General features: G+C 39.2%; 1 protein-coding gene across 2 annotated transcripts in view; it reads right to left on the reverse strand.

Moving 5' to 3' along the window:
- Positions 1-5,690: 5,690 nt before the first annotated feature.
- The window catches only part of LOC139784153 (putative inorganic phosphate cotransporter), a 36,306-nt gene continuing 28,400 nt past the window's right edge, over positions 5,691-13,596 (reverse strand). Inside the window, exons 3-7 of one of the 2 annotated variants that reach the window (XM_071723313.1) lie at positions 9,116-9,416; positions 7,534-7,790; positions 7,112-7,261; positions 6,495-6,869; positions 5,691-6,206 (exon numbers count right to left, since the gene is read on the reverse strand). In XM_071723313.1, the coding sequence (XP_071579414.1) occupies positions 6,189-6,206; positions 6,495-6,869; positions 7,112-7,261; positions 7,534-7,790; positions 9,116-9,416 (1,101 nt within the window). In that variant the 3' untranslated portion in view covers positions 5,691-6,188. Of the gene's footprint in view, positions 6,265-6,494; positions 6,870-7,111; positions 7,262-7,533; positions 7,791-9,115; positions 9,417-13,596 lie in introns of both variants that reach the window. The other variant, XM_071723312.1, reaches the window with a different exon arrangement.

Here is a 13,596-nt window from a genome sequence, read left to right on the forward strand (position 1 = left end):
GCGACTGGTTGCCTACTTCACAGGCGATCCGAACAAGATCGCGTAGCTCCTCAAGGATGCATCGGAAGGGTCCCTTAATAAAAATTTTTTCGTGAGAGAGACCTACCAATCCCTAACGTTTGTCCCATACCTTCTAAAACACTCTCCATATTCACAATCAATTTTTACACATATTTAAATTTTATAACCTGCTTTTTCCTGATAAGTTACTAGGCATTTGTTTTAGAATAAATCTTCTCATAATCAGTTTCCAGACACTTTCTTTTACATTATAATTAGCTTTATAGTAATTTTAGTATTACAGTGCTTAATTATTATAATTACCCACACAGCACAGGATATTCTGAGAGACACTTGTGCATCTGCTGGATATCCACCGGATATCGGATATCCATCGGATGTTCTACGGTTATTGAGATATCTCAAATGTCTGTAGGACGTCTCTCAGATCAAGTGTGCTGGGTGGGTAGCTTCCAGTAATCTTCTAGTGATCTTAAAAGTTTTTACTCTATTTATAAAAAGCTATTTGACAAATGTTCTCTTTACGTACAAAACTTGACTTTATTTTAACTTTCCAGAATGCTTGAAGAAATCATAAACACTGTGGCTGCGTTCGGGAAGCGCGCTATTAGCGCTATTGCATCATTCTATCTTTATCGCTCATCAGGTGTAAAACAAGGATAGAATAAGCAAATAGCACTAATAGCGTCTTCCCGAACGCACCCATCATGTGAAACTTTTAAAACTATGTCTATTATTATTTTAAACACGTACGTGTTTCCCCCGGTGGGGATTAACGAGATTCCCACTGTCCTTATCTACTATCTAGCGAAACCACTGCCAAGGGAACGGGCTTGGAAAAATTAGCGGGGAAAGAAGACCCTGTTGAGCTTGACTTCTAGTCTGGCACTGTAAGGAGACATGAGAGGTGTAGCATAAGTGGGAGATGGCAACATCGCCGGTGAAATACCACTACTTTCATCGTTTCCTTACTTACTCGGTTAGGCGGAGCTCGTGCCCCGAGGGCTTCGTGCCCCGGCGCGGTCACGGTGTTCTAGAGCCAAGCGTGTCATATTACGTAATATGCATGTGATTGTATCTAAAATATTGTTCTAAGTCCAATCAAAATAAAAAGTAAAAATTCGTTCTTATATACACATAATAATGTACCTCTGGTGTTATAGGTCTAACTTATTACTCAGATTAACGATAATATAATCAGCTCTGATAAGTGAGGCTAATGGGTAACGAAAACATCGGTGTAACACAAAATTGAAACATTACATTACACTTTGGAGCAATGATATGTACAGCTGTTTATCGATGAAAATAATAATTTGTAACGTTCCTGATGGCGCAGAATAATCGAGGATATCTTTTCCAACTGATTTATTACGATGAAATAATACAATAGGTCGCTGTGTTGCACGTTTAGCGGAAATGCAATAAGTCTCTCGAGAAGAAGGCGGAAGCAACGTCCGGAAAACATAAAAATATATATAGAGAGGAAAGTTTCATGCTAGTGATTTATATTTCCACCAATCGTAATAGGATCTATATAGCGCGCGCGTATCATTTGCAACTCTGCGTTTAGAACATAAACTAACACCCCCACTTAAACCAGAGTTTTTACTTTGGTAGTTTTCTTAATTCTATCAGTCCCATGTTTTTCTTGCACGTCTCCAGTTTGGGGCGGAATAATGCCTTGGTCAGCCCGTCTGCGATCATTTCTTCCGTCGGGATGTATTTTAGGTTGACGTCCTTCCTGTCAATGTGCTCTCGGATGAAATGATGTCTTACATCAATATGTTTGCTGCGTGGTCGGTAACCTGCAGTTTTAGCTAACTCCACTGCTCCTCGATTGTCACAGTACAAGGTTATTCCAGACTCCACTGAACTTGGATCAATCTCTCGGGCCAGAGACTCAAGCCACAGCGCCTCCTGACATGTAGATGACAAGGCCATATATTCGGCCTCAGTCGTGGATAGAGCCGTAGTTCCCTGCTTTTTGCTTTGCCATGAGACTGGTCCTCCCTGAAATAAAAATATACTGCCCGTAACTGAGCGTCTCTCGTCGGTCTCGTTGGCCCAATCAGCATCTCCGTAGCCTTCGATGGTGTGATTTCCGTCCCTGCTGAACTGCAATCTTGTATCCGTGGTTCCTCGTAGATAACGGAATATACGCTTGACAGCGTTCCAGTGAGCTCTCCCTGGGTCATTGGAAAATCGACTCACCATATTTACGGCATGCGAAATGTCCGGTCGCGTCCCTTGACTCGCATATATTAGGCTGCCTACAGCCTCTCGATAGGGTACCTTCCTCATCTCTTCTCGCTCCGCGTCTGAGGATGGACACTGCTCCTTCAATAGCTTCTGATTTGGGTCTTCTGGCGTGTGTACCGGTTTAGACTCCTCCATACCAAATTTATGAAGAATCTCCTCTAAGTAGTCTTCTTGGTCTAAACAAATAGTACCGTGCTTCTCGTCTCGTGATATTCTAAGTCCCAGCAGGTGCTTAGCTTCTCCTAAATCCTTTATCTTGAACTTTTCGGCAAGTTGTCGCTTCGTAGTCCTTAGGAGTTTTTCGCTGTTCGATAGCACGATCATGTCGTCCACGTAGATTCCTAAGATGAGTATTAGTTTACCTTCTCGTTTGAAGTAAACACAAGGATCTGTTTTTGACTGTATAAATCCCATCTTTTTCAGTGTCTCTTTCACCTTATCATTCCAGAGTCTGCCGCTCTGTTTCAGACCATATATACATTTTATCAATCTCAAAACTTGTCCTTGATGATCCGGGTCCTGAAGTTCCGGCGGTGGTTGCACGTAGATCTCCTCATCGATTTCCCCGTGTAGATATGCGGTCACAACATCCATTTGATGCATTTTGAGACCATACTTGGCAGCTAAGGCACAAAGAAAACGTATAGATGTATACCTTATTACTGGTGAGTATGTCTCTTGGTAATCAATCCCTTTTGTCTGTTTGCAGCCACGCACTACCAGCCTGGCCTTATATCGGACTGTCTCTCCTGATGCGTCTTTCTTCGTACGAAACACCCATTTTGTATCTAATACTCTGCCGTTCTCCGGTGGTTTAGACCACTCCCACGTCCCGTTCTCGATCAGTGACCTCTTCTCTTCATCGATGGCTTCCAACCAATGCTTTCGGTCGGTTTGACTTAAGGCTTCTTCGACGGTTGTCGGGTCCGTCGCTAAACCTCCCATCGCTAGATAAGACACATAATCATCGCGAACGACTGGTTTTGGTATTCTTGCCGATCTCCTTGGAGTTGCTGTGTTGGCCTTGGGATCTAAACTTTCCTTGCTTTCTTCAGCAAAGTCTGATCCGTATTCTGAATCACTCTCTTCTTCCATGGTAGTGTCCTCGGCCTTGTCCGCTCGTGAGTTTTGTATACTAATCACGTCGTCTTCAGCTTCTTCTTCAGCTTCCCCTTCGGCCTGTTCTTTTTCTTCAAATACTTGTAGAGGGTCTTCCACCGTTTCTTCTTCCTCTCGCAGTTTTGATTCTTCAAGGAAGATGACGTCTCTGCTACGCACCACGTCATGGGTTTTCGGGTCAAGCAGCCTATAGCCCTTCGATTCTTGGCAGTAACCAACAAAAATCTTCTCTTCGGCTTTGGCGTCCCACTTCTTACGATTCGCTTTTGGCACGTGCACGTATGCCTTACAACCAAATGATCGCAGGTGACTTAAGTCCGGTTTGCATCCAGTCCACGCTTCCTCGGGTGTCTTTCCGCTGACTGCTTTTGTGGGTGACCTATTAATTAGGTATACAGCCGTTGAGACAGCTTCCGCCCAGTAAGTCTTGGGTAGCTCCGCTCCAAACAACATGGATTTCGCCTTCTCGACAATTGTGCGGTTTAATCGCTCTGCGACTCCATTTTGTTCAGGTGTATGACGAATCGTTAATTGATGTCTGATGCCTAAACGTTTAAGACTTTGTTCCATCGACTTGTTCACGTATTCTCTTCCGTTGTCGGTCCTCAGGATACGGATTTTCCTCGATGTCTGTCTTTCGACTTTCGCCCTGAATTCTGCAAAGATTTCCGGCACCTCGCTTTTCTGCTTTAAGAAAAACACAAAGACCTTTCGAGTAAAATCGTCGATTAAGGTTAGAATGTACCTCGAGCCGGCTAGCGATGGTGTCTCCATTGGTCCGCATAAGTCGGAGTGTATCAGCTCCAGCTTCTCAGTTGCCCTTTTTCCTTCCTTTGGAAATGGAGTACGATGGTGCTTGCCTTTGATGCAAGCTATGCACTGCGTTTCATCAAAATGTTTGATCGGTATTCCTCGAGCCATTCCTTCGCTAAGTACCTTGGCGCTCCGGTCGTTGATATGTCCGAGCCTTCGGTGCCACAATTCGGCTGTGTGTTCCCTTGCAGTGAAGTAAACTCTCTCCGTAGGCCTTTTGAGTTTAAATATACCTCCTTCATCAACCATGGTCGCCATCTGTTTTCCCTTCTCATCCTCAATACAGCTGCCCTGCGGTGTAAAATGAATAGATAACCCTTTTGCTACCATTTTACTCACCGATAGCAGGTTAACTGCGCTGTCCGGTACATGGATTACATCCTTCGCTGTGATCCTCTCAACTCCTGCATCCGTTAGCAATTGTATTTTGGCGTCGCCGATTACTTCAGCTTTCATGCTGCTTCGGTTAGCCGCTGAGATGCTCCCTCCATTGTACGTGGAGATTGTTTCGAGATTGTTGCGTTCAGATGTGATGTGCGTCGAAGCACACGAATCTACGTACCACGCGTCTTTTGAAATTCCTTGAGATGTGAGATAGGCTGCGAATGTTTTCTCCTTGCTCTTGGATTCCTCCGATTGCTTCTTCGTAGAATCATTATTCTCCGTTTTATTTTCCGGACACTTATTAGCATAATGCCCTTTTCGATGGCATTTATAGCATTTTTTAATCTTCTTATTTTTCTTTCCTTTAGAGAAGAATGCGCTGTCCTTACTTGCATTCCCTGTGTCCTTCACTTCTTGTAGCAATTTTGTCTTGACATAGTCCGCAGTGATTGCCTGCCCAGAACTCTCTAAGCCCATTATCATGGGTTTGTATTCGTCTGGTAAACCTGCAATCGGCACCGGCATGTTGAGTCCATTGAGTTGATGCGCTGTGGATACTATTATGTTCACGTATTCCTCGACGGATGTGCAATCTTTCAGCTGTGTAGAAACAAGAGTTTTTAAGAGGTTAACTCTTCGTGTGAGGCCTGAATCCTCAAACGCCACTCGCAATCTTTCCCAAGCATCCTTTGCCGTCGTCGTATTTTGAATGTGAACATAATTAATCGGATCGATCGATAATAATATTCGTGATCTTGCCTTGATAACCTTCTTGTTGTCGGGGGGTTGATCTTCCGGTCCGATGACGCAGTCCCACAGATCTTCATATTGCAGATAGGCCTCCATAGCTATCTTCCACGTAGGATAGTTTTCCCGGCCTTTCAGCTTCTCAACCGCTGGCAAGCCTAACGCAAACGAGCTCGACATTTTTCGCGCGGATTTTTGTGAGGTTGGGTTACCGTGCAAAACTTTCCTCTTTCGCGAGCCTCGAAACACTTTCTTTTACTCGCTACTCGATCTCAAACATTTGTCGATCTATCGCAATACGTCTTCTGGGCCCATAACCTGATGGCGCAGAATAATCGAGGATATCTTTTCCAACTGATTTATTACGATGAAATAATACAATAGGTCGCTGTGTTGCACGTTTAGCGGAAATGCAATAAGTCTCTCGAGAAGAAGGCGGAAGCAACGTCCGGAAAACATAAAAATATATATAGAGAGAAAAATTTCAGGCTAGTGATTTATATTTCCACCAATCGTAATAGGATCTATATAGCGCGCGCGTATCATTTGCAACTCTGCGTTTAGAACATAAACTAACAGTTCCGATATTTAAAAGTACATTTATAAATATTTAATATAAATCAGCTCCAGTCCTAACTTCGGGCTTACTACATTACACACCCGCATACTTTGTAACTTGCCGTAAGATTTAGTCCAATGACAAGTTACAAAAATTTCACAAGAGCGTATCAAAGTTAATTTCATAAAATTTCAAATCTGCGTCTCATTCTCTTTTTTCTCCTTCCGTTTCTGCTGTTGTGCTTCTGGGTCATTCCACCATTGTATCTCGCCTTTGCCGAATATCACAAACACCAAATTACCTAAAAAGAAAAACGCCGCTGAGACGTAGAACACGATGTTCCACTGATACACGTTACTCTGAAAAGCGAGAGATCACTCGTTAGAAACTTTCTCATTGTTTTTTAAGCAATTGGTAAGTTCAAAGGATAAAAGAGTAGGAATTGTAAATAACTTAGTAGATATATAGGTAAATTTGAAGATATAGAATGAAATAAAAAATTTTCAGAAAAATGAGTAAACTATAAGATTACTATATATATTACATGCAGATATTTCACACACACAGAAGAAAGAGAACAGATAATTACCTCGTCGGTGACGATAATGGCACATATTAGTGGCGCGATAATAGAGATGACGGTGGCAAAGGTATTGGTGATGGATATCATGGTCCCAGCAAAGTTTGGGCTGAGATCTATATGATTGATGAGGAAGCCGCTTAAACATCCAGCGTTCAGACTTACTGCCAGAACGAGGATGACGATGGCCCATATATAACCATCGGTAGGTACGACGCTCATACATGCCAGAGCGATAGCCGGACCCCAATAAGCCACTGTGTTGCAAATCTTTCTAATTGTACCCCTAGCCGCACCTTTCTTCAATGCGAAGTCGGATAACCAGCTTATGGGAAAGGTAAGAATAAACTTCACCGAGTATGGCAAAGCGGAAATTATACCACCCTACAAAAGGAAATGTGTACTTTAATTAATTTCTTTATGTAAAGTATTATGTCTAATCGATTAAAGAAGAAATAATTCCAAATAAGGTGGAAATAATTTCAAATATATCTATTATAAATATTAAATCATGGATATTAAAACGATTGCAGTCGAATAAATGAATTTCGCCAAATTCGTGAAACTAATATAGGAAGAAAATATTCTTTATCCTGTTTACTTGTTTGCCAAATTTTATTGCTTACCTCTTTGATATTGAAATTCAACACGCCTGTTATGTAACTCGGCATTTGCGTCAATAAAGTCTGGCCTCCCCAATTTTGCGTGGAGTGGGCTATTATGATAGCCCACATAGGTATCGAAGTGAATATGTGCTTCCACGGTGTTTTCAGTTTCTAAAAGGTAATAAAATTATTCTGAATATAAATACCTTGTATTATTGCATTTTTACAGCCTTAAATCATTATATAACATAAAATATTTTTGTCGCGAGTAACGTAAAAATAATCTAATGTAAAAAAGATGTTCAAGCTCGAAATTGAAGAAACTCTTTCTTCACATTATGATACAGAAAATTATATTAAAGCGATAAACAAGTATTACTATATATATGTAACACCAAAAATCATTATTTGTGTCATTGAAATTTGTGATAATGGATTATTACCTGTTTGACCTCGTCATCGCTTTTCGCTTCAGTTGTCCTCAAACTTTCTTCTATATACATCCTCTCCTCCGGGGAAATACTGCGATGATTGGACGGCGTGTCTGCTCCAAAATAAAGGAACACCATGCTCCAGATAATCGTTAATACACCGAATACGTAAAAGATACTGGGCCAACCACTGCTGGATGCAGCGAGAACTCCAGCAATCGGCATTGTGATGACCGTGCCGAGTTGACTGCCCGCATAAGCGAATGTTCCTGAGGTATAATATTTAGACTTATTTAGTTGCGAAGTTATATTAATTAACATACAATTAAATATGATTTGCTGTAAGCAAAGCAGTTAGTTGTTTTACGATAGAATTGTAAAATTCATTTTTTGCATCAAGTTCTACTCATTTATCAATAACCTTTCGAAACTATAAACAATACGGAGAGAGATATCAGGAAAGCAGAAAGAAATATAAAACTCTCCTTCTAAGAAATTTAACTAAATTTAATTTTAATAAGCAAAGCAGAAAGTAACGTGATGGCATGACGTTTCAAAAATACTTTAATAAACAATTGGGAAAAAACTTATCATATATAATTATACATATATGTATATATAATATTTCTATATATGTTTTCTTTCTCTTGTATAATCTCTGTTCCTATACAGGGTGTTTTCTAACATGTGAAACTCACTTTAGCAGTGGATTAAAGACACAAAAACAATGAAAAAAGTTCGTATAAACATACATCCTATTTGATCTTATTTATTCCGAGTTGTAGCCATTTTTGTAATTTACAGCTGCTTTCCTTCGTAGGAGGCTCGAAATGGCCATATTCGGTTTGTAAACAGTGCTCAATATCTTCTGAATATTTCCCGATCTTGTGGATTTCACACGTTCTATTAATTGAGTTTACTCACTTCAGTTTGTTCTCTTGTTAGAAACACTTAATAATTCACTAATTTGCCATGCGTTTTATAAGTAATAGTTAAGTAAATAAGGATGAATAAGTATTCAAATCAGGAGATGGCAGACATGCAAAAAGGCTAATTAAAAGTTACTTTTTAATTATTCTTCTTATTATTTTTCTTATATATGTGTACAAACAGAGATTATAAAACTAAAAATATATATACAATATGGATATACTTTATACACATATATAATTATACATATATGTATAAAAAATATTTTCCCGGGCATGGCAGTCACTAATTTCTCTACATCTTGAAATAAAACCTTTAGCAACTTCTTGACACACACACACACACACACGCACGCACGCACGCACACACACACACACACACACACACACACACACACACACACACACACACACACACACACACACACACACACACACACACACACACACACACACACACACACACATACACACACAGAGTCAATCATTATACTTTCCAGAAAATTTAACAGAGAGAACGTTGGCGTTTAATAACTCATTGTCAATAATTTTTATGTCAAGTATTTAATTACCTTATATCTTTTCACAAAATAAATAACCTACGAATTGTTTGTTTCCTAATATAATTGGAATGTGCTGAGCGCAGATTCTGAATCTATTCTCACCCAGTCGTGCTCTTTCACCGGGCGGCACCCACTTTGAGAGGAGGGTTTGGATGCAAGGATACATGCAAGCCTGAGTGAGACCCATGCCTATCCTGCAAACCAGGACGACCTCCAGACCCCCATAATGAGCGGCAATCGGTGTTAAGCCTTGGAATAGCCCGGAGAACAGCATCCCGATAGCAATAAGCTTCTGGCTGCTCCAGACATTAACGATGTAGCCGCTTAGCACTTGCGGCACCAGGTAGCCCCAGGAGAACGAGCTAAGCACCAAGTCCTTCTGCGTCTTAGTCCAACCGTAATCCTGACAACGTAATCAATACTTTCGAATAATTTTAACCTCGGATATGCCTACACTGAGAAAAAAAAATGGTTGATTCAAAGAAATATTATTTGATTCAACTAAATGCAGCGGTCACGGGCTGTCAAGCTAACATTTGTTAATTCAAAAAATATTATCTATACTAATATATAAAATCCTTACGGGTGGTGTATGTTTGAACGTTAATAACTTAAAAACTATTGCACCGAATTTTTACCACAAGTATATGAAATAGGGGTAGAATTTTCCGGGGAGTGCTATAGGGTGTGTAGTTTTTTGTTATCTATTTTCTGGAAACCGATTTCTTAAATTTTTTTAATATTTAAAAAATAAAGAATTAAAAAAATCGGTTTCCAGAAAATAGATAACAAAAAACTATACACCCTATAGCACTCCCCGGAAAATTCTACCCCTATTTCATATACTTGTGGTAAAAATTCGGTCCAATAGTTTTTAAGTTAAAAACGTTCAAACATACATCACCCGAAATGTATGTTTGAACGTTTTTAACTTAAAAACTATTGGACCGAATTTGTGCCACAAGTATATAAAATAGGGGTAGAATTTTCCGGAGAGTGCTATAGAGTGTGTAGTTTTTCGTTATCTATTTTCTGGAAACCGATTTTTTTAATTCTTTATTTTTTAAATATTAAAAAAATTAAAGAAATCGGTTTCCAGAAAATAGATAACGAAAAACTACACACCCTATAGCACTCCCCGGAAAATTCTACCCCTATTTTATATACTTGTGGTAAAAATTCGGTCTAATAGTTTTTAACTTAAAAACTATTGGATCGAATTTTTGCCACAAGTATATGAAATAGGGGTAGAATTTTCAGGAGAGTTCTATAGAGTGTGTAGTTTTGACGTAGAACTACGTCTTTCACAGAGGGGGGAGTTATTAAATAAATAAATAAATAAATAAATAAATAAAGGAATAAAGGAATAAAGGAATAAATAAAGGAATAAATAAAGGAATAAAGGAATAAAGGAATAAAGAAATAAATTTTAAATTTTATCTTTGATTTTCAATACCGATTTATGCCTAAATAGAAGGAAAAGTATTAAAGGAAAATTTTGTTAGCATTAAAGGAAGGTTGGTATTGAATTTGGCGAAGATCGTTGAAGGGGTAACCGATTTTTACTTTAAAAGTGTACAAGTTTTCTAATACTATTATATTCTTCAGTTTTTTCTACTTTTATTTCATATATAATATTAGATGATTGCATAAGTTCGTGCCCGATTTTCATACCAAGATTATCTTTAAATCGGATTTAATATAAGAAAATGATCACATCCATGAAATTTGTTTTAAATTTTATCTTTGATTTTCAATTTAAAAAATACAAATTAAGTTGCTATTTTCACATATTTATTATATGTCAATTTAAAAAACGGTGGTGTTCAAAACTGAATATTTTTAAAGTAATTTATTTAGAGCCATTTTTACTAATATGGATATGGAAGATTTGCGTCCTCACTCTGATGAACGGAATGAATTTCTTAGAAGTAAATTAAATTAAATTAATTTATTTTATTTCTAAATAAATTTAAATAAAAGGTTTCGATTTTTTTATGTAATACAAATATTGTTTAACCATAAATTTTAAAGCTGTATAATGTACTATATATAATGTATAATGTATCTATGTATAATTTATTTATTTATTTCTCTGTTTTTAAATTTAGTTATGGATGATGGAATTGATGAAGTTTTATTGAATGCTATGTTAGTGTTCGAGAGCACGCGGTAGCGCGAGATAGCGCGAGGTAAAAGACGACCACAAAAAACAGCAAGTCCAGAAATACACAAAAATAAAACAAAGTATATTCAAAGTCTAATGTGTACAATTATTTACAGAGTTCAGAGCCGTGAGTGATAGCGCGCACTGAATCTATCACAGCGAAAAGCAGAGAATTTAGCTGCACAAGCTAATTCGGTGTCGAGGGCGGATTGCGAGTAGCGTTTAAGCGGTTTGCAAGTAGCGTTCAAGCGATTTGCACGAGCGGTGATTCTAAGCGGGTGAAATCAAGCAAGCGAGTGCGAATGGTATGAAGCGGTGTACTGGCGGTGATCCTCAAACGAAATGCCGAAAGGGCGGACAAGACCTTCCGCGGCGCAGCGGCGGTCTTTTATTACCTCCGAGACGAGGCTCCCTCCAAGCTCGTTACCGATGATTTCGCGAGGGTGATTGGCCACCGGCGGCCTACGTCACCGTGCTTACGTCACGGTTTTCAAGTGTCGATCCGAAGCGATCGTTACTTGTTTTCGACTGCGGTGTTTATAGCATGGATCTTCCTTAGTGAAAGCGTTGTTGTTTGACTTTATTTGTGCGCCCGGTCGGCCGTGGCTGTGTTATTGCTAACAATTGGCGAACTTTCCGATGCGATGAAAGATCCATGCTATACTGAACATTAACGTCGACAATTTATTCTTGAAGGCTACTTGACATGCGATTTATGCGATTTCCAGCTAGGGTAGCGCAATCTCAAACAGTTAGCATATGAAAGGGAGCAAGCAGAAAATGTTAAACGGAAGACTAGGGAAAAGAGCCCTGAAAAGCGTTTACGGTAAAAAATTTTAAAGATGTATATTTGTTGTCTTTTAAAAAATATTGTTAAAAAAAATTATTCTTTGTATAGGAAGCGAAAGTGTAACGAAAAAGATGAGGAAAAAGATAAGAATGTATAAAATTTACTGCAGAAGAAAGAATAAAAAAATAACTTGAATGTTAAAATGCTTTATATATAAAAAAATATTTATTAATTTAAAATTGAATAAATAAAATTTTATTTTAAAAATATCTCTTTTTTTAAATGATTTGGTATTCAAGATCTCGAATATATCGTATTCATGTATTCACTTATTATAAATGGTGATTGGTATATCGTTCGCCTGTCTTATGTGTGGCATGCTTCGTATGTATGTGTCAACTTGCGAGGTTCGTTTCGCAAATGACTAAAAACTTACATAATTATTAAAAGTAAGGTATTGCAGTTTTCTTGCAATAACCTGCAGTTAAAACGAGAGAAAAAGACAAAGAGACAGAGAAAGAGAGAGAGAGAGAGAGAGGGAGAGGGAGAGGGAGAGGGAGAGGAGAGGGAGAGGGAGAGGGAGAGGGAGAGGGAGAGGGAGAGGGAGAGGGAGAGGGAGAGGGAGAGGGAGAGGGAGAGAGGGAGAGGAGAGGGAGAGAGGGAGAGAGGGAGAGAGGGAGAGAGGGAGAGAGGGAGAGAGGGAGAGAGGGAGAGAGGGAGAGAGGGAGAGAGGGAGAGAGGGAGAGAGGGAGAGAGAGAGAGAGAGAGAGGAGAGAGGGAGAGAGGAGAGAGAGAGAGAGAGAGAGAGAGAGAGAGAGAGAGAGAGAGAGAGAGAGAGAGAGAGAGAGAGAGAGAGAGAGAGAGAGAGAGAGAGAGAGAGAGAGAGAGAGAGAGAGAGAGAGAGAGAGAGAGAGAGAGAGAGAGAGAGAGAAGAAAGAAAGCAGAAGTGTGATAAAGGAAAAAGGTAAGGATGTGTTTTAAATATTAAATTTTTTATGATAATCTTATCTATATTATCTATATAGATTGCAAAATCATTGGGAATTTGTTTCTCTAAGGGACACGTCAAACTAAATGATATTGATGAACCATTAGGAATTCTGAAAGAATTACTTATTGAAACGGATCCAAGATCAAAACATTTTCAGAAGAACATTCGAAAATACAATGGATGTTTTGCAATTACATCTTTTGGAGGTAAAGAAGTTAGAGAAGGTTATTGATGTTAGGAGCTGGCAGGAATTGAATGTGAGAGAAAACGTACTTATATATTTGAAATGTGCTTTAATAAGATCGTCGAGAGCGCGCTAGAACAATGTGTCGCGAGAAAAACGCGGAACAACAAGAACGAGCTAGATCGGCGCACGCGTGAAAAACAGAGTATCCTTAGGGCGCACACGCATATGCCCGTGTATCGCAATGACGGTGTAACCTACAGACCTCAACACTTCCCCTCGAGACTCGGGCAATAATTAATATCAATATCGCCAAACTTTAAACCCAACAACTCGGTGCATTTTCGATGCTTGGATTTCGGCAACCCCTTCGTTAAAACGTCGGCGGCCATGTCCTCAGTGGGCATGTAAATGATCTCGATACGACCGCTTTGCAGCATCCCTCGCACGA

This window comes from Temnothorax nylanderi, unplaced genomic scaffold (genome assembly GCF_030848795.1).
Source record: "Temnothorax nylanderi isolate EJ_2023f unplaced genomic scaffold, tnyl_v1.0 TNYL_tig0591_pilon, whole genome shotgun sequence".
Taxonomy (NCBI): domain Eukaryota; kingdom Metazoa; phylum Arthropoda; class Insecta; order Hymenoptera; family Formicidae; genus Temnothorax; species Temnothorax nylanderi.